This window comes from Halichoerus grypus, chromosome 12 (genome assembly GCF_964656455.1).
Source record: "Halichoerus grypus chromosome 12, mHalGry1.hap1.1, whole genome shotgun sequence".
NCBI lineage: Eukaryota > Metazoa > Chordata > Mammalia > Carnivora > Phocidae > Halichoerus > Halichoerus grypus.
The window spans coordinates 52,874,447-52,896,722 of NC_135723.1; the positions used below are offsets into that span (position 1 = coordinate 52,874,447).

Here is a 22,276-nt window from a genome sequence, read left to right on the forward strand (position 1 = left end):
GATGAAAAATTAGCTGTCAGAAATTTAAAAGCAAGACAGCAGAACATCATAGAAACAGGAATTAATCAACTAATCATCTTTTGGAACATTTTTTTCTGTTAGAATTCTTCAGGTAATATGATGAAGATAACAATACCATATTTCTTCGCAGTATCTTATGTATTTTCTTATAGAAAAAAGGATGATTTGTGGTGACCAATGACACTTATTGGAAAAAAGCCAACTTTGTTCCTGGGCCCTAATTTTATTTACTGAAAGAAACCCTACAGATGATTTGCAGGGCTCAGGAGAATTCACTTTTATCTTTACAACCCAAAATGTACAGATAACTTGTTTGTAAATAACTTGCCAGGATCACAGTCTCAACTGGGATACTGTCTTAGTTTATTTTGATAATGAGAATTATAACCTCTTTACAACTGGGAAGCGGTGATAAATGGTACTGTAATTATTCTTCAACAACTCCATAAAACTGGCATCCTGATACATATTTGCATTGGTTTCATATAACAAAACATGGAAGTCTTTCTTTTTAAAGGGCTCCAAAATTTCCTGCAACAGATTTACAAACTGTTTTATTCCTCTTGCTACACAGTTGTTTTGGGCTAGTACGGAGAATATATAGAATATAGAGACATCCAACAATACAGGCAGTCCTCGACTTAATGACAGTTTGACTCACAATTTTCTGCGTTTACAATGGTGCAAAAGTGATATGAGTTCAGTAGAAATTGTATTTAAATTTTGATCTTTTCCCAGGCTAGTGACGTGTGGTAGAATACCTACCTCTCATGCTGGACAGACCCAGCTAGCCACTGTTTCCATTCAGCCATGCTATCACAAGGGTAAGCAGCCAATACACACGCAACCATTCTGTACACATACATTCTGTTTTTCACTTTCAATACAGTATTCAATAGATTTCATTACTTCTATTATAAAATAGACTTTGTGTTAGATGATACTGCCCAAAGGCAGGCTAATGTAAGTGTTCTGAGCGTGTTTAAGGTAGGCTAGGCCAAGCTACGATGTTCAGTAGGTTAGGTGTATTAAGTGCATTTCCAACTTACAGTGTTTTCAACTTATGATGGATTTACAACCCCATCGTAAGTCAAAGAAGATATGTATAGAGTTAAAAATTAGTGCATACCTGTTCCATATCACAAAATTCCATCCATTATTAGTTACATAAAGTTACATTTTATTTAATACTATAATTGCCATTTACATTTAAAACATTGAGAGTTAGATTTTTAAATATGTCATGAAACTCTGATGTGTTGGTCACTTTACAGTGTAGAGTGCACTTACAGACATGTCCTTATAGGGATTATGAATTGACTTTTTTTCTTCATTGTAGCACTACCCTGTCTCAATAGTGGCTATATTCCTTAAGACTGTGAAATAATCTCTGGAAAATACACATGTTCCCCCATTGAAGAGTGACTAATGAGAGCGTGAATATGCTCCTTTTTTGTTCAAATTTAAAGTCTTCCTCCCCAACCCAGCCACTTTCCAGGCTGTTCCTTTAACACCACCTAAAGCAAAACTAGAACTGTTCAAACTTGGAACCAAAGAAAGAAAAGAGTTAAGAAGCTGAGCTAGATTTAATTATCTGTTTAGAGTACATTGCCTATAGTGAATTGTGTTTAAAAGCATCAGTTTTTCAGGTTTGGAACATTCATTTGGTCTCTCAAAAGGGCCTGCTTTGTAGATAGATGTAGGGCACTTGTAATTTTCCAGCTGGGTTCTTGGTTTGCTTACCTAATTCTGTGGGTCCCAATGCGCAGTCCACACCTGAAAAGGGGGAGTTTTCAATGTTGTGGTTTATTAACCAGGTACTTTCCATTCACTCAGTTAACAATTAGAAAACAGAAAAAAAAAGAGAGAGAGAAAGAGACAGAGAAAGCCTCCTACTTGTTTTTTTACTCCAAATATGGAGATGGAAACTATTAAATAAGAAGGAGGGGAAACTCCCGCATATTTCACCTTGACCTGGCTGGACTGGTCTGATGCCTGTAAGAGGGGGGTGCCCTATGAAAGACTTCGGGCAGGCTGCTAGTGGAAAAATGAGAGGTCAGACTTTACCACAGGGAATCACTCCTGCCCCTAGAGGAAAAAGAAAACCATCACCGTGTCTCAGACTGGAAACAGTGCCTTGTTTTCAATCCGGGGGACTGGGTTCCCTCCCCCGGCCTAGAGTGGTAGTGACAGGATCCCAGGAGGTGCGCGGCTTCTCCGACAGTTGCCCAGCTTAATACCCGCTCCCTTTTTGCGCCTAAATTTCTGAGCTGCAAGCAGGCAGAAACGCCCTCTCTCGTCCTCTCCTTTGCTTCTCTCTCCTGCTTCGCCGCACTTTGTAACTTCTTTGTTCCGTTTATTGGAAAGGTGACGCTTAAGGTCAAAAGACCCACTGTCACTAGCAAAACCCAGAGCCACCACCAGACCCTGGGAAGAACAAGGCTGTCCAGCCCAGGGTTGAGACTCGGAGAGGAGAAGGAGGCGCGAGAATTTCAGCTAGCAGCTCCGGGTACGGCCTCTGCGGACTGGACCAATTCTCCAAGTGTTGGGGAGATGCCGGACGGTCATGGGGTGGGGTAAAGGGTGAGCTCCTAAATCTACAAGCAAAGTTGGCAGTGTGCACCCGCGGAACGGAGTGTGTTGGGGGCGGGGAGAGGCCCCCATGCGCTGCTTTGTATGCTGCAGCTGCCGGGCAGTGAGTCTCTCCGAACAAAGGAGCGCAGAGTGCCCGGGTGAGAGGCTGGGGTTTGTGCGCAGCTGCCATTAGTCCTGAGCGAGTCTCCGTACCGGCTAGGGGAGCGTTGGGCTGTAGGGATTCGGCGAGGAGGGGGAAAGGGAACAGGGGGAGCGATTCTTGTTGCGCAGCTACGCATCGGGAGCTCTTGTGAACGGTGGGCATGACAACTATCAGAGCCAAGGGGGAGAAAAAGAGCTGGAGTGAGCAAAACAAAGAGCGAGTGTGGGCCGCGGTGACTTCATGCCTCACCAATGTCCCGCCCACGCTGCTCCGAGCTCTTGCTGCTGCTGCTGCCGCCGGAGCCGCCGCTGCGCCTGCAGGCGGCCGGGGCGAGGCGCTGGGTAGCGTGGGGCGGTTTCCTAGCAACTCGCGGCCCCGAGCGCGCCCAGCTATCCGCACTTCGGGAGCCCCCCTACCCCGGGGCCGGAGCAGGACCACTGCTCCCCCGCCCCTCGCCAGCCTCGCTTTCCTCGCCTCCTCGCGGGGTGCACCGCAGAGTGCGCCAGCTGCCCGGGTTCTGGACGGCGGGACTCCTGAGCCGCACACTGGGGGCCAGAAGGACGAGGGCACGAAGCTCCCGCCCCGCGAGGCCGGGCTACTGCACCCTCGCGGAACCTCCCCTCCTGTACTAGCGGCCGTGCGCTCCACTCCCGGCCAAGCGGGGAGCTGCTATGCCTCGCTCTGTGTCCGCGGACGCCGGCGGGGACTTCTAGGGTGCTGCCGGAGCCGTTTCCCCCAGCTGCTGGCACCCCGCGCTTCCTCCCTCGCCAGCCAGGACATTGCCGTTTTGACTTTGCCCGTTGCTCAGCTGACGAGGCTGCAAAGCTGTAACTAAGTGGAATTGGCCTCCCTGCCCACCTGTGGAAGAAGCTCGCGCTGATTGATGCGCCATCGACTTTTTTCCCCTTCGGCCTCGCCGGCGTCCCCTCCCACAGATGTAGCATCACCCAGTGATAGTACTTTAGGCTGGTTTTTCCCCCAGGCTTCGGGCTTTGTTTGGGTTTGATTCTGTTTGGCTGTTCACTAAGCTGATTTATGCAGCAGAAGCCCCATCGGCTGGAGAGAAACAAAAGCTCTTTTCTTTGTCCCAGAGCGGGCTGCGGAGCCTTCGCTCGCGTCGCCGCCCCGGGCCATTGACCGTCAGAGGAGGTGCTTCTCGCGGAGACCGCGGGACCCGCCGAGCCGAGCTGGCAGGGCCTCGGGGGCCCTGAGATGCCAAGCGGTGTCCGGGCCAGCGTACCTGCACTGCTTGCTCCGAGCCGCAGGGTCCGCCTGCTGGGCCTGCGGGCAACGTCCTAGCGACACTTGGCCCGCGGGCCCCGAGGTGCGCCCGGGAGTCGCCAGCGCGCAGCCGGATAGCAGCCAGGCGGCGGGCGCGGTGCGGGCTGCTTTGCATTATGTGCCGCTCCGCCCTGGCTTTTTTTACAGCCGCATTTGTCTGCCTGCAAAACTGCCGGCCCGGTCCTGCCCCGGTCCTTCGGGCGGCCTGGGTGTTTTTAGTTGTTCTTGGACTGGGCCAGAGTGGTAAGTTGTTCTGTTTTCTTTTGTTTTCTTCTCTTCCTCAAAGGTCTTGGGCTGTGACGAACATCCTGGCCAGGTAAGTGGCCCAATGTCAGCCTCCAACTGCCCTGAGAACTTCTGAAGGGCGGGTGTGTGGCAGCGTCCTCCATTCAGGCGTCCCGAGGGAGGCCAGGTGTCAAGTATTTCCGCCCCGGAGTGACAGCAATAACTAATTGTACGAGGAGACTATGTGTGTTGCTCCCGGGTTTGGGGGAAGCAGTAATAGAATGGAAGTTTGGAAGAGTGGAAGGTCATATTTACATAAGCTAATTTAGGGGTTCTGCTCCATCCTTGAAGGCATCCTCCTTGAAGGCATCTTTGAGGATGCCCCCCCCCCATCTTTCTGCGTGTGGATCCACCTACCACTAGTATTTGATTCAAGGCTGAGGGTACATTGGAATAATGGGAGTGAGTTTTCTGGTTTTGAGTCCATGAAAGAAGAGGATGGCTGTATACAAGTTTCTTCTATCATAGGGCTCAGCTTGAATGAATTAAACACACTTGCAAAATATTCTTTAAGTCACCACTTTTTCAGCTTCCAAAAAAAAAAAAAAAAGTCCTAGCTAATTAATCCCTCAGTCACATCAAGCCCCTGAGAATAAGACCCTGAGATAGAAACCTAGACCAGGATTGACAGCTTTCAATCCAGGCAAGCCACTTCTATCAGAATTGCCTTGATTTGGAAAGGATACTTCTTTATAATGTATATTGTCCTTATTTTACAAATGAGGACAATATCTCCCATCCTAAATCACAAGAAAAGCTCAGGTCAAATAGTGCATGAAAAGGTGTGTTGGCACTTTTGAATTACGTGCAAATTTAAGGTGGCTGTACTGGATTGTTAGCAAACAGTAAAATGTACAGTAAGTAATAGTAGTAATCATCAATTTGCGATGAGTTCTTCTTGGTTTTAAATACAGGCCAAACATTTATTTTTGCCAATACAATGATTATTGCCAATTTTTTCTTTTTTTAAATTGCTTTATCTGTGTTTGGTCATCAAGCCCTTAAATTCTCTTAGCACCTTTCTCTGACCTCTCCTGTTGAAGTAGAGTTGTAATTGTTTTGTAGACTAAAATTTTCTCTTATGCTTTCAATTGATGTGGCATGTTTCTGCCTGAAGCTAATAAAAACGATCAAGTCATAATCTTATAAGTAAGAGTTTAACATGGAAACATCCAGCTAGTTTCACTCATTTGTTGCACATATAGCTGTCTAATGTTTGTTTCAAAGGAGAGTTACCCAGTTATGTGAAATGAGAGCAATTAGAGTAAATTTTTTATCTTGTAGTTATTTTTTGGCTTATATGTTTATTTCAAAATAAGTGAAATTTGAAGGCAAAGGAAATAGTAACATTCATTATCAATTATCTCTTCAGTGGAACTATGCTTTGATTGCAGCAGATTTTCCACCAAGTATAATTCTATCTAGTGTTAATATGTGATGAAGTATTTTTCTAGATTTAGTAAACATGCACACATACACACACAAGAGTAAAGTGACCAAGATTGTGTCAATAGAGTATATTTTGTCCCCAGTACATAGACAAAAAAGTGCTACTTGCCTCTAGAATTTACTACTAATAACAGTACTTTAAAAATATTCATTGAGCTTGTAAAGATCAGTAAAGTTCTCATGTAATAGCATTGTATTTCCATCCAGTGACTATAACTGGTTTGAAGCAAATACTATGAATGGGCTCCCTTGCACCTGCAGTTGTGAAAAGGGAATGCTTATCTGAAATCCGAACAAGGCATCCTTTTCCCAGTCTCCGTCAATATACAAAGGTTTCTGATGTATACTGGTTTGCGTTGCAGTTAAAATCATGCAAAAAATTTAAATTATAGCCAGTACAACTCAGAAAATTAGAGATCAGCATAAACTGTTGTACTTTCATGATATAGCTACAAGTCTCAAATTATATGTCTTCACAGTGCAAATTAGATGCTTAAAGCTGAATAGAAATTTAGGTATCAGTTACAAAAGAAATCTTGTTCCCTTGCTCAGTAGTTTACACCAAGGAAATGTTGAGGGCAATAAAGTGCTCAACACAAGGAACCATAAACTGCACAACAACGTAACTTTGAGTTTAATTTTTGAAGTAGGATTTATAGGTCCCAAATACATAGTGGACTTTTAATAATGAATATATGGTGAGCAAGGGGGATGCTGTTAATAAATCTGACCATTTTTCTGATCTAGAAAAATGTTTTTCAACTTTCCCTGGTGGAAATCACCGACAACTGGAGAAACAATAACAGTATAAAATGGTTAATGAGTAACTGGAAAACACTAAAGAATACTTAGTGGTTAATATTTGAAGAGTTAATGTAGCAACACTATTGTTTCTACATTTGCTCACTTTGAAAGGTTAAAAATCTTTTTTTACCTAAATTTTTATATAGCAATATAAGAGTGACAAATTTCAGAAATTACCATTTATTTTTTTTAAAAAGTGTTAACTATTTATTGCAATGAAATTTCACCTTCTGTGCATAATCAACTATTTATTCTTTTAAATAACAATCAGCTAGATTAGCATTGTTTTGTAACTGTAATATTATTTTACCTCAGAACGTATTTCATATCACAAGTGTTCTTAGATTTCTTTATGCTTACCTAAAGTAAGAGGATTTTTAAGAGAATCAAGGCTTCATTTTTAGAAGTCCAGTCTTCCAAAATATTTGTACAATAAGCATCCAAATTAATTCTATCTTAAAGCAACTGAGACACTTTATGATAAAAAAAAAGTTTGTGCTGTATATGAAACGTCTTTGTGCTGTATATGAAAGCAAAAGAACTGATTATGATTTGGAAAAATTCCTGTGTCCTCAAATAGCTCCTTCACCTGTTAACGAATTATCAGAAATTTCACCATGTAATGGATTTCTTTGGATTAAGTATGGTATTGACAGTAGGTTTCTTTTAATTTTTAACTTTATATTTGGAAATTTTCAAACACATACAGAATTAGAGAAAATGGTATAAGGAATCACCCATCACCAGGCTTCATCAACTATCAACTCAGGGCCAACTTTTTTCATCTCTTCCCCTACTCATTTCATGTCCTTCCCCCAATAAGATTATTTTGAAGCAAATTTCATATCATTTTATCCTAAAATATTTCAGTAAATCACTGGAGGAGACACACTATCATTTGTCTCACAGCATGAATTTTTGAGTTGAAATTTAGGACTACAGGAGTGTTTACTATGCTTAAAGGAAGAAATGCAGAAGTGAGGGAGGAAGCAAAGACAAAGATAGTTTCAACCATTTACTTTTCAATGATTCTGTTATGGCTGCATTAAAAATATTTCTCTTAAAACTATGCATATGTAACAGCTTTTTGGTATGCATGTATATGAAAAAGAAAAAATAGCATGAATAAATCTACTTCCCCAAACGAACGTCAGTTATTTTATCCCAGTGGAATCATAGGTATAACTTGTTTTGGGTTTCAGTTTTAAGGATTGTTCCCCCTGTCTCTGGAATCGTCACGTTTTTCTCCTCTCTACTGGATCATCTATAGCATATGCATACCCATACATGTTGTAATATCTCTCATCTTCTATTTCTCACTTTCCTTTTTAGCAAAAATCCTTGAAAGAGCGGTCCATTTTTGCTGTCTCCAATTCTCCTCACCTTCTCTTTGAATCCACTGCAGTCAAGCTTGTGTTAATCACATACCGTCCTGTTAAGATCACAGTGCCCTCCCTATTGCCACAGCGGATAGCCCGTTTATAGTTTTCATCCCACTGGCCTATCAATGTCAGCAAGTTGACACTGTTGACCACTCCCTCCTTCAAAACACTTCTTTCCTTGACTTCCTGAACCCACATTCTCTTGGTTTAAGCTCCTTCTCTCTCTCTGATGTTGGTTCTTCCTCCTGTCCCAACTCTAAATGTCAAAGTGGCTGAGGACTCAGTCCTCAAACTTTCTTTTCTGGATATATACTGAGTCTTCAGATGGACTAATGCAGTTTTGGGTCTTAAATACCACTTGCATGCTGACAACTCCAGTCCTGACTTCTTCTCTGATCTCCAGAGGGGATAGCAAACTACCTATTGGGCATCTCCACCGTATGTCTAAAGGCAAAATCAACCTAATGTATTCAAAACCAAACATCCAGTTTTCTCCCCCAAGCTTGCTTCTTTCATTCTCTTCCTCATCTCACTAAGTGATCAGCCACACTTCCAGTAGTGCAGGGTAACACTTTGGTGGCATCCTTGATTTCTGTTTCTCTCACATTCCACAGTCACTTTACCACCTCCACTGCCACCACTCTGGTCCATGCCATTTTTTGCTTGAACTATTGAATGCCTACTAAACAGTCTTCTCTGCTTCACGGTGCAGCCAGACTTACCTTTTTAAAATGTGCCTCGGATTCTATCACTCCTCCCCTCAGAGCTCTCTACATGGTTTCTTCTCATCTATCTCAAATTGAAGGCCAAGTCTTTACATGGCTTCCAAGATCCTGATGACTTCCTGACCTCACCTCCTTATTCTCTTTTCCTCTCTCACTCTGTTCCAACACCACTGATCCTTGCTATATCTTGGATGTACGATGCATGATCCTACCTCCAATCTTGAACTCTATTTCTCTGCCTGGAATGTGTTCCCATGAGATATATTTCTGATTCCCTCTCCCTTAGTTCTTCCAGATGTCTACTCAAATATCCTCTTATCAAAGAGGCCCTCTCTGTCCTCCTTATCAACACTATCTAGTGCCTTACCCTGGATCTTTTTATATATATATATTGTAGCATCCCTGATATATTATGTATTTGTCTACTGTCTTTCTCTCTTGCTCCCAACCCAGCAACTACATTATAGCTTATAAGGGAAGATACTTTGCTCTTGTTTTAGTTATGGAAATGCCAGTTATGTAAAAGATGCTCCATACATATTTGTTGAATGAATGAAAAAATAAGTACATTTCTTCTCAGTTTTGTTGTCACATTGATTCTCTGTTCATTCCAAGACAGGGCTTCATTTATTTTCTCTCAACCTCTCTAATCTTTATAACAAACAGATGAACTGAAGAATCAAGTCCCACTGTATTTATTAGATAATAACAGAACCTTCTTCCAGAAGAAAAATAAAGGTATTTCTATATTTAGTATAAACATGAAAAGATTGCCTAATAAGCCAATTTTGCTGTTAATTTTTTGTCCATTCACATTTGATAAAAGTTGAATGAATCTTGTAACCTCTTTTTTTTTTTTTTTTTTTAAAGTATACCATATCTTCAAGTGGTAGAAACATATATACAGGACTCTAAAAAGTAGGACTGACCAGGGGTGCCTGGGTGGCTCCAGTCGGTTAAGCGTCTGCCTTCGGCTCAGGTCATGATCCCAGGGTCCTGGGATCAAGCCCCACATCAGGCTTTCTGCTCAGTGGGGAGCCTGCTTCTCCCTCTCTCTGCAGCTCCCTCTGCTTGTTCTCTCTCTGTCTCTTTCTCTCTCTGGCAAATAAATAAAATCTTAAAAAAAAAAAAGTAGGACTGACCAGGGCACCTGGGTGGCTCAGTCAGTTGAGCATCCAGGTCTTGGTTTCAGCTCAGGTCATGATCTCAGGGTCTGGGATGGAGCCCCCTGTTGGGCTCTGTGCTCAAACAGGGAGTCTGCCTGAGGATTCTCTCCCTCTTCCTATGCCCCTCCTCCCCACTTGCTCGCTCTCTCAAATAAACAAATAAATATTTAAAAAAAATTAAGACCGACCAGGTATAAAAGAAATAATTGTACCAGCTGATAATTTTTTCCAATGTATGTTTAAGTTTTAAAGATAAATTATTTATTCATGAACATATACAACTGGTAAGCTAATTAAGCCTTAATTAGACCAAAAACAAAATTAGTTAATAATTTTAATGAACAAAGAGGAGTTGGGAGGTATTATTTAGGAGAGTAAAGGTCATCTTTGAATAGGTTTTAAATTTTTTTTTTTTAAAGATTTTTATTTATTTGTTTAACACAGAGAGAGAGAGCACAAGTAGGCAGAGCAGCAGACAGAGGGAGAGGGAGAAGCAGGCTCTCCGCCGAGCAGGGAGCCCGATGCGGGGCTCGATCCCCGGACCCTGGGATCATGACCTGAGCCGAAGGCAGCCGCTTAACGACTGAGCCACCCAGGCACCCTGAATAGGTTTTAATATAGGCAATAACAAGATAAATATGATAATCAGTTTTCATTCCCATATTTTTATGAGGCATGAGAAATATGATATAGCAACACTATATTGCCTTTTCAATCTTCCTATTCCCCATTTTGAATGAACCTTCCTCAAAACAAAGTATTTGAGATAACCTGGTCTTTGTTGCTCAACAGTTGAGAGCCTTTTCTGCCACGCCTGTTAAATTTGACCTATCCAGGTATCAACAGTTGGGTGTTAAATTCCTCATTTTGTTCACCACCACCACCACCACCACCACCCCCCACACAGTCATTTTACTTTTCACTAGCTGGGTGTCAGAGGGTATTGTTTTGATCTAAGTTTCTTTAGACTCTAATAAACAGGAGCCAATCCTCTACAGGGACCATCAGTTTTCTTGAAAAGTAATAAACTATTTGCCTTGTTATGTAGTCTTTCTCTTGTCTGTACTTAATAAGCTAAGATGCTCAAAGCATCCCCCTTGAAAATGCCTGTTGTATAGCAGTCTGTCATTTAAATGATGTCTTTTTGCTGGTTTGGTGAGTCTCATTGAGTAACTGCTATAAAAATGGTGTTACTTGTATATTATTGAATCTTACCTTACCAAACTGACATAAGGAAACAGTCTTTTTATATGTTCATCAAATAACCTAACGACATTCATAACCAACCCTGTACTGTATATGCTTAAGTCCTTCTTGGTCCTCAAAACTAGTCCCTGTTGCAGCCCAAATCTATACATTTAGAGTTTTGCCAGCATGAGAATGCTGAGCCCTGTATATCTTCTCCAGTTATATATGAAATGCATTCTGGAAGCTGTATATTGATTATGAAATAAAAGCAGCCATAGAAAAAATAATATTTTATGATGATTCATATTGTATTTTATTCAATTGAACAATTAAATTACTGAGCTTAAGTAAGTGACCTAATTGTTAATCTCTAAAAATGTCACTTTCCCCATTATATCCTAAAGAAGTCATGTAAGTGTGACTTCTATATGTAGTGGAAAGAAAGTATAATGCTCATGTCATGTAACAAACACTTGGGTAGCTCTCATTCTATACCGTTCACTGATCTAACTGATGCACCACATTAATTTAATCTTCATACTAATACTATAAGATAGGTAGAATTATCATCTCTGTTTTAGAGATGACAAAACTGAAGCACAGAGGAGATAACTGGCTCAAAGTCACCTAGCTAGTAAGTAGAAGAGATGAGATTTGAACTCTGTTATGTTGCCTCTTACCTTCTTCAAAAAATTTCTGGATGTTGCTCTAAGTTATACATTCACTGTGACTGTCACATGAAAGAGGACCTTCACACACTCCTGTGGGGATTCCTGAGTCCTACCCTGTAACAGTGTTACTGGCACAGAACAACTACAGATGGGAATATACTGATTTGAGAACTGGGGGCATGATCAAAGCATACCTCCGGTGGAAGCTCCCAAACGCTCTCAGCTCATCTTAAATATACCTCACTATGGTTAGTTTCCTGTCATAGTGAGAATGGAGACAAGACATGTGGCTTTATGGGAGTAACCTGGAATGTAACTGTGCCTCACACAGGATTTCCAGTGTGTTACAGATGTGTATGACTTGTGGTTATGAGAGAGAAAGAAAAAGAGACTGATCTACTAAGTATGTGGTTACCTGTTCAGTCAAAAGTGTTCAAAGGGACAAAATCACAGTGTATGAGTCAGACTGCTGATCATCATAAGACTTGTGACATTCCTAGCTGCTTGGAGCTACTCTATTATAGCTTGATACTTTATATTGTTTAATATATTTAATTATTTTGTCTCCATGAATTTTTACTAAAGTAGGTAATTCTTTGGCTGTTAAATATTTGCAGTGATTAGCCATGTTTAGCAGTATTGGTTATTTAGAGCATTTCCAGTATATACTAGGCTGAGGGAATATACTACAATGCTTTCTTCAGGCATAAGTTTTTGCTGTTGATTTTTTTTTTTTTTGCAGTTTTATAATTTTATTTGACAGTCAGCAGTTAGTTTTCATCCATATTGACTATAGATTTTTGAAAGCTGTGACAGGTACATGGGTAACCAGAAATATAGAGCTTATTTAGTGAATCTTCATCTTTATGTGTTCTGGACAACCAAATACATATTCAGTGTAGGACATTCCTTATTCCTTTGACCCAGAGAGCTCTGTTGAGCCTGGTGTCAATGCACATACCTAGAGTTCCCTTTTCCTTCATGGAAAATTTCCAGGCCTTCTTTGAGTGCCTGAGGGGCATGGTTCTTAAAGTCCATTCCATGGATGCACTTTTGAATGCCCTTAGTGTATTCCCTGGTCACCCTCTCATTAAGGGCATGCCCTTCTTATCCTTGTCACTCTTCTTTGAGGGGGCCATCCAAGGAACACAAGGGATTATGTCCCTTCAGGGAGAAGTTTGATGCTGAGACACCAAAGGCTCTACCCAAGCACTAGGAATACAGTAGAGAGCAAAACAAAATTCCTTCTGTCATGATGCTTACATTCTAATTGAAGAGGATAAATATATGTATTATGCATGTGCTTATGTGTATATATAAACATATGTATGATAAAATATATATTTTATATATATAAAATCTAACATACATATTTTATTACATATGATATGTATATGTCATATATATACACATATGGTAAAAAGAAGAAAAAATAAAGCAGAGTGAGAAATTGTCCTGAGAGAGAGAAAGACTGAGAGAGGCTGTTATTATATATGAGAGTCAGAGCAGGCTATTTTAATAAGATGACATTAAATTTTTAATTTTTTCTTTCTACGGTCCACTTAAGGCATTTCACAATCTTTCCTATGGTTCAGCTCCTCTAAAAAGGAGGGGAAAGATATGTTAGGATTTCCAAATTGATAACAATAATAGGAATTTTCTTCTCCTTTGCTATTAAAGGTGATCAAATTCTCACTTATGGTTAGGAAGAGAAGAGATGTAAGGTAGTGAAGGGGTGACAAGATGATAAATAAGTGGGTGAGACTAGGTAAGATGTTTAAAGGAAAATGGAGATTTTTATTTTTTTAACATCAATTCTTTGTCCATAATGGTTTCTCAAGTTTATCTCCTCTTTTTAATACAATGCTACTAGAGTAGGGAAAGCCTGAAATATCCTTCATTCTATAAGCTTCCTAACTGATCTCCAGCATTTCAAATCTTTGTCCACATTTTTCCTTTCTACTCAGAACCTTCTATGGCTCCCAGTGTCTTCAGACTGTTCCACATTGCAGACAGATTCCTACCAGAGCATCTCATGCCTAACCCTCTGAATCCTTGTTCATGTCCCATGTCCCATCACACCCACCTATGACCTTCTTAAGAGAGAAACTGCAGGGCACCAGAGTGGTGCAGTTGGTTGAGCAACTGACTTTTGGTTTCAGCTCCTGTCATGATCTCAGGGCCCTGATCTCAGGGTCTTGAGATCCAGCCCCGCATCGGGCTCCACACTCAGCATGGAGTCTGCTTAAGACTCTCTCTCCCTCTTTCCCTGCCCCCCTTCCTCGCTCTCTCTCTCTCTTAAATAAATAAATAAATCTTAAAAAAAAAAAGAGAGAGAAAGAGAGAGAAACTTCCTGATGGTTCTGTGTCTCCAATGCCTGGCATACAGTAGGTCCTAATAAACTATTTGAAATAAATGACTCAATGAGTGAGGTGAGGATAATAGTGATTAGCTTAAAATTGGGTATCTAAGCAAATAAGCCTCTTTAGCTCTAATCCTCATTCGAATTTGAACTTGAAGAAATAAAGTTTTCTTTTAAAAGTGAGTTCTACTATAGAAGTTTTAATGCCATAAAATACACTTGTTTCTGCTTTCTCAGTCCACTCCAGAGAGCAGTTTCTTGGCTTTATAGGCAAATCTTTAGCAGAGATCAAAATAGAGATTTTATTTTTTTTAATCTACTTTTTATAAAATTGTTTCCTTTTGAATTTCTGTGATAACTACTTTCATTGTTGATAATTAAGTATAAAAAATAATCCTGATCCTCTACCCTCAATCTGTACTTTAAAATTGATTTCTATTTAGATCATACAAACTGGAATTTAGAGTCATTTAACCAAATACTAAAAATGGTATTGAAGACAGACTATTCTAATCCATTTAATCATTATTCATTCATATTTTCTTAAAACATCTATAGCTTTGTGTCAGGCATGGTTCTGGGTTCTGGAGTTAAAAGAGTAACAATAGTTAACATTTGTGAAGTATTTTCCGTATGCCAGGTGCCCTTCTGTACATATGGTGTAAAAATATATCCTTCGATGCCCACAACCCTCTGAGGTATGTACTCTGATAATTCCCATTTTATAGTTAAGCAGACTAATTAAAGAGATACTGAATAACTTCTTCAAGATCTCTTAGCTAATAAGGGATGTGACTCTACACCCTCAATCATCATTACAGACTGTCTTCTAGGGGTGAGAAGAGTCCCTCCTCTGGCCCTCCCCACAGGCAAGTTATCTATGTTGTAGGACTATTCAGAGTCTTTGGTCCCCTTCTAGATCATCTCCAGGATTCTCTGCCCAAACAGCCCCAAATTACTTTCAGGGCCATCCTTTGGGTAGACTGTGCTACCCGTGTGCCAAACTCCAAGAGAGGGGAAGTAAACAGAGCTTGGAAATGCACGCTGGAGTGTCCATGCTGGTAAGTGATAGGCTTCTTGCAATGCAGAATAAAACTAGAAGTAAGAGAGAAATGGAGCAGATCAGGGGCTGGAGGGGCAACACTTTATACAGTGCCAAGTTGCCAGACAGAAATCTAAAGAGTCTGAAATTCTAAATTCAACCTAGCCTTCTAGCATATTATCAGTGTATATTTATCAAGATAAGAAAATATAACTTATTTTATTTAATGATTTCTTAGTCTGGGTTGTAACTGTTAAATATTTAGTCTTGTTAGGCCCACCACCATTTTTACTCTTGCTCTGGGCCCTAAAGAAGTTAAGGACAGACTTGTCTAGTAATTTATATATTACTCTAGGAAGAGTGACAAACAATGAAAACACCAGTGCTTATTGCATAAGGAAAACCACCTCATGTCAAGGTGCTTTTATTTGTTAGTAACGAAATGCCTTTTGGTAAACTCTAGGATGTGAACAGATTACCCTGAATCCTATTTTCTTGCAAAGAGTGTTACAGTATGAGTCTAGTGTATGCATATTTTTAATTTAGTTTTTCCTTTTTATTTCCCCTATTAATTTTTTTTTTTTTTAAAGATTTTATTTATTTATTTGACAGAGAGAGAGCGAGAGCAGGAACACAAGCAGGGGGAGTGGGAGAGGGAGAAGCAGGCTTCCCGCCGAGCAGGGAGCCTGATGTGGGACTCGATCCCAGGACTCTGGGATCATGACCTGAGCCGAAGGCAGACGCTTAACGACTGAGCCACCCAGGCGCCCCTCCCCTATTAATTTAAAATATGTCACAGAAAGGAATATTTTACTGACATGAATTAGCCAAATTTGGTTGAATTATTCAGCTGGCATATATTTAATATCTATAAGTGAATTAATAGGTAAACATTTCCATACTACATTCATGGATTAAAGGCCTATTTTTCATTTTAAAAATCAATCTTGGGGCACCTGGGTGGCTCAGTCTGTTAAGCGTCTGCCTTCGGCTCAGGTCATGATCCCAGGGTCCTGGGATCGAGCCCCGCATCAGGCTCCCTGCTCTGCGGGGAGTCTGCTTCTCCCTCTCCCACTCCCCCTGCTTGTGTTCCCTCTCTAGCTGTGTCTCTCTCTGTCAAATAAATAAATAAAATCTTAAAAAAAAAAAATCAATCTTAATGTGACCTCCTTTCTGTTCAGAGTAAGTAAATTAGTATAATTTACATATCAAAGAAAAATAATGAAAGTCAAATGGTTTCCATTGGGATTTTATAATTTAATTAAAACAGTCCTACCTTTCAACAAAAGTACTGGGATCAATTCATGCGAGGAAACTACTAATATTAAACAGACTTATTAAAATTACCTTCCCGGACGCCTGGGTGGCTCAGTCAGTTAAGCGTCTGCCTTTGGCTCAGGTCATGATCCCAGGCTCCTGGGATGGAGTCCCACAAGTCCCACATTGGGCTACTTGCTCAGCAGGGAGCCTGCTTCTGCTTCTCTCTCTGCCTGCCGCTCCCCCTGCTTATGATCTCTCTCTCTCTCCCTCTCTCTCTGACAAATAAATAAAATATTTAAAAATAAATAAGTAAATAAAATTACCTTCCCTAAGTTATTTTTTAGAAGTTCCCAACTAAAATTAGTTTAGGAAATAAGAGTAAGATCATTAAATTAGAATTGTAATGTTAAATTATAGTGGTCTTATTGTATATATACTCAAGATGATTTTTAAAAATGCTTTTGAGTGCTTGTTATTTAAAGTGCTAAATGTTCATATTTTATTTTTTTTAAGGATTTTATTTATTTATTTATTTGAGAGAGAGAGAGAGAGAGAAACAGCAGGAGAGGGGAGAGGGTCAGAGGGAGCAGCAGGCTCCCCGCTGAGGAGGGAGCCTGATGCGGGGCTCGATCCCAGGACCCTGGGATCATGACCTGAGCCGAAGGCAGTCACTTAACCAACTGAGCCACCCAGGTGCCCCTAAATGTTCATATTTTAAAACAACATAGAAGGTTTTAAAAAGTGGCCTTTCATGATAACCTTATCAATGAGCCAACAATCATTACTATAGTGGTTTTGGAGAAGTGTTATCTCTCTTTCCCAGGTGTTTTTATTATTTTGTTTTACTTTGTTTTTTTTTAATCAACAAATACTGTTCCATTTGTCAAAGTCAGTCTGTTGCCATTCCAGGTCAGTACTGGTGCAGTTTCATTTAGAAAACTGCCTCTCAAAATCACAGTCCCCAGATTGTATGGAGAAAGGAAAAGTACCTGCCAAGGGCTAGTTCAAGCCAAAGTCCATGGGAGAGACCAAGTTTAGAAGTGGAGGGGAAGTCTGGTAATGAAGGCAGGAAGATGAAAGACAAGAAATGTCAGCTGTGAAGAAATAAATGTACCAAATATGTCTTACTAGGTATGTGAAGTGGGCAGTTGCTTTTGGCCAGGGATGTTTTGATGTTTTGCGTGGTTTGGGATCAAACTTCCTTTTATGATAGAAAAAATTGCTATTTCGAGATATGCCAATGGTAAGGTGCAGCCACAGTTGAGGTACTGTTTGTTCCACATACACATATGGTACCAGGGTCCTACCCTTTGAATTGAACCCAAACACTTTCCCAGATACAAGCATTTTTCCTGATTTGAGTGGAGAGCATATATTTAGTAAAATTCCCTAGTAACTGTGACAGATACTGGGTAGAGAAAGGAGCTGGGTGGAAAGCTTCTTCTTATGGAATGAGGGATTACCACTATGCTCCAAAGCAGACTAAAAATATTATGAGGTTGAACAAGGAAAGTAGTTAAAAGAAGAATTCAAAATTCTACAAGATTAGGCTGACAGTAGGTACCTTAAGGAATGCCAAACTAGGAAATGTCTTTCCTTATTGCCAGCTTGCTAGGAGGCTGGACTGGCTCTGCCTGGTGGTGTAAGGTATTCACTGACAGCAGTAGAACAAAGAATGGGAGAAAGTTTTCGGGTGTGTAGGAATTGCTGTAGAACTGGCTGTTCTAGTTGGAAACAAAGAACTCACTGTAGCAGAACTGTATTGTTGGCAGAAAAAAAATGACCTAGCTGGTCTCTTTTTTAGTACAAGGCATACCTCCCAAGGTGTTGCTTTATTGTCTTTGTGTGCATTTGGTCTGAACTTTTATTGAATTTATTGAATTGAAGACAAGCGGAATGTAATTTGCAAAAGAAAACCCTCTAGAAATGATAGATGGGGCTTAAGTTCCAAGGGAATTCATTTGGAGGATAGTAACACTGAAAAAAACCCTCAAGAAGAGAGTAAGTTTCAGGCCGTCTGAATTTTGGTTAAAAAGGTCCCTTTTGGGAGTGTTTCAGCCATAACCATCTAGAACCAGAGCCTTAAGGTGAGGGCCAACGTAAGATAACCACAGTGCCTAACGTCTGAAGTTGGTAACGGAAACACAACGACTAAATGTTATTAGTACCAGTCTCTAGTTCGGAGGATATAACATGTTTGATGCCTCTTGAAGAATTCAAAGCCACATAATGTTTGGTGACATTTCATGGGACGATGATGGGACGGGAGAGGGGAGTGGGTTTCTGAGCATGTCCTGCGCCTTCCTGAAGGCAGCACCGCACAGCTGGAGAATGAGGCCAGGGCTCCCTGTGAGGGTGCACGTGGTATTAATATACATGTCCAGGACTAACCCTTGGCTACTTAGAGGTCAGCATAGTATTGACGCCAGAGGGCAATGCTCTCTGAGAACAGGGTCACAGACTAGATTATCTGCTGATAGACCTGATGGGGCAGAAACTGACTTATAGACGTTATAAAAAGTCAGATCTCAGGGGCGCCTGGGTGGCTCAGTCAGTTAAGCGTCTGCCTTCGGTTCAGGTCATGATCCCAGCGTCCTGGAACAGAGCCCCACATCGGACTCCCTGCTCAAGGGAGAGCCTGCTTCTCCCTCTCCCTCTGCACTCCCCCCACCCCACTCATGTTCTCTATCTCAAATAAAGAAATAAAATCTTAAAAAGAAAAAGTCAGATATCACTTTCATGGTTTTATGATCTAGTGGTCCCTCATGAGAATTCCCTACCACAGTTCCTGGCCCCAGGGATTGATAATGGCTCTGCCCTAGGTGGGATTTGGATTGATTTGGATAATTACATGGAATCAGATGAGGCCAAAAACCATGAGCAAGGGCATGAATACATTGTAAAATTTTTGAAAGTGTCTGGGAATAACAAAGATGGGGAGGGTCATATTAAATAAGAGCTTAGGACTTTGAAAGAATAGAAATTGATACTTTTGGGAGATGGGGAGGTAGAGAGTTAGGGAGAGCCTTACAAGCAGCCAGTGAGAATGAAGAGAAGACTAAAGCATTGGTTGAAGATTTACCCAAAGAAAGATGAACTCTGATAAAGCTAAGTTTTGATAAAGGAGAAGTAGTAGCTGGACCATTTGGGGACATATGGAGAATATGGAGCAAGAATTTCATAGGACAATACAGACTATATGTTAGTTCATTATATAGTATCACTAAATGTCCTGAATTCACCAATTCTTTGGTGGTTTTATAAGAGAATATCCTTGTTCTTAGGAAGTACACACTAAAGACGATGAGGTAAAACATTATCAACTGATACATATGTATAAAGAAGTACCTAGTCAAATTCCACCCAATGAAATTAAACTGGACAATTATTATTTGAAATAGTTTAAGGTAATTAAAGTATTATAGAAGATTAAATTTCTATCCTATAAGACAGGTGAAAATCTTTTCACTATAATTCAGAATTTTCTTTGTCTGAACCCAAAAGTAAAATGAGTTTTATAAAAGACACTTAAGTATTTAGGATCATCTTTGGCACTGGAGATAGAAGAAACTTTACTATAGAGAATAGAATATAAAATATATTATTAATGTGTACTTTAAGCTGTATTAGTATTATCAGCAATAATAGTATTAATTACTAAGATACAAAATCTTTCATTTGGTATTAGTACACACTCCTTTCAACTTTTCATACGGCTGAAGGCTTGCAAGAAGTTCCTGATAGAATATAAAAAATAAGTTTTGAATATGAAAAATAATTTTATCATCCAACAACTGAGCTAAATCTATTTGAAGGAGCATTAAAATAATTTACCCCTTGATCTGAATGGAAGTCACGTAAATCAGGTAAGTACGTGTGGGGATAAAAGACTTTAGTTACCCACTAACGGATCTGTAAGTACCTGTAAGTTACCCAGTAACTGATCTGTAAGTACCTGTAAGTTACCCGCTAACTGATCTGTAAGTACCTGTAAGTTACCCACTAACGGATCTGTAAGTACCTGTAAGTCAGGGTTTATGTGAGCTGTCATTGGCTTACCTTTTAAAAACCACATGAAGGGCACCTGGGTGGCTCAGATGGTTAAGCGTCTGCCTTCGGCTCAGGTCATGATCTCAGGGTCCTGGGATCGAGTCCCGCATCGGGCTTCCTGCTCCTTGGGAGCCTGCTTCTCCCTCTGCCTCTCTCTCTCTCTCTCTCTGTCTCTCATGAATAAAATAAAATAAAATCTTTAAAAAAAAAAATAAAATAAAAAAATAAAAACCACATGAAGTAATTTAATATTTTTGAATATACTACCAGGAAAGAAATATGTTTCCTCACTGTGCACTCACTGTCCTTTAGGTAACAAAAAATACTCCATCTAAGTTAATTTCCAAAGCTAATTTTAAATAAAATGTATTGATATAATTTACATTAACAAACTGCATCTCTTTAAAGTGCCAATTAGTGGGTTTTGACAGATGTATAGGCCTGTGGAACTACTGCTATAATCAGCATAAAGAACATTTCTATCCTTCAGAAAGCTTGCTTGTGCCTCTAAGCTGACAGTGTTAAAACAAAACAGTGAGGGGCGCCTGGGTGGCTCAGTCGTTAAGCGTCTGCCTTCGGCTCAGGTCATGATCCCAGGGTCCTGGGATCGAGCCCCACATCGGGCTCCCTGCTCAGCGGGAAGCCTGCTTCTCCCTCTCCCACTCCCCCTGCTGTGTTCCCTCTCTCGCTGTGTCACTCTCTGTCAAATAAATAAATAAAATCTTTAAAAAAATAAAATAAAATAAGTCTTCCATATTATAAATTGTATCTTAAGATATTCCCATAAACTAACAGAACTGTGCAATGCTATTAAGCAAATGTTCTCCACCAATCATGTCCTTTTAACTCAGACTCTATATTTAAAAATTTTTTTAGAGCACATAAAAAGGAGGAGCACTTTCTCTGCTTCATTAGCCAGGAAGCAAAACCCCAGCAAAGTTAAATTATCAAGCCAAGGTCAGAGAATAGGCAGTTATGGACAAGAACAAGTTCCCTGCTTCCCTCTTCCAGATTTGGCTTCCTGGACAGAACTGGAAATTCACAAATGGAAATAGTAACTGCAAACACCATTTCAAGTGCTTCTGCCTAATTAGCATGCAGCCCAGAGCTGTCCCCTGGCAAAGGGTTGGGGAAACACAGTTGTAAAAGGATAAGTTCTCCCTTATGCTGAAAAACTGCCAACCAATCTAATTTAGGCACTCAGCACTCAGTGAGATGTTCAGGCTGGAGCTTCAGTGTTAAAACTCAAAGTTTCCTTGTACATGGAAATAAAATGAATTTTGAAAAGGGCACTGTAGTATTTAGGGAGGTCTTTGGCACTGATGACAGAAAATAATCCTGCTGGGGCAACCTAACATCCTCATCTTGAGAGCAGGACTGGTAATAGGAAAAGTAATGACATACTACTTGTATGGAAGAATTATCTTGAGGCCCATGGGAATTATTATTGAGTCATTACTTAAGGACTAATAATAGTTTAATTAGCAAGAGCTTTAAATCATACTTTGGCATAATTGTCTTTATGTCATTCTCTATTGCATATAGGACATTATTCAAGAGAAAAGGCTTGGTAGTTAGAACTGGGTTCCAACTTGGTCTCTGTACTCACTTGCTGTGTGACTTTAGGATGAGACTTTCCCTAAGCTATTGTTCCCCATCTTTACAGATGGGCATGCTTTCCTCATAGGGTTTCTCTAAACTTCCAGTGAAATAATACATATAAGGTGTTTGGTAGAGGACCCAAAACGAAGTAATCATTTAATAAATATTTATTCTTTTTTATTTTCCCTAATTTATCCTATTGTATATATGGGTTTGCTTTTTGAATTGGCAGAGTAAAATATAAATACCT

At 40.3% G+C, this 22,276-nt stretch overlaps 1 protein-coding gene across 1 annotated transcript in view; it reads left to right on the forward strand.

Annotated features, from left to right (window-relative positions):
• The first annotated feature begins 3,197 nt into the window (after positions 1-3,197).
• Positions 3,198-22,276, forward strand: part of ITGB8 (integrin subunit beta 8) — a 77,255-nt gene continuing 58,176 nt past the window's right edge. Inside the window, exon 1 of the mRNA XM_036113147.2 lies at positions 3,198-4,282. Within this exon, the coding sequence (XP_035969040.1) occupies positions 4,156-4,282 (127 nt within the window). The 5' untranslated portion in view covers positions 3,198-4,155. The remainder of the gene's footprint in view (positions 4,283-22,276) is intronic.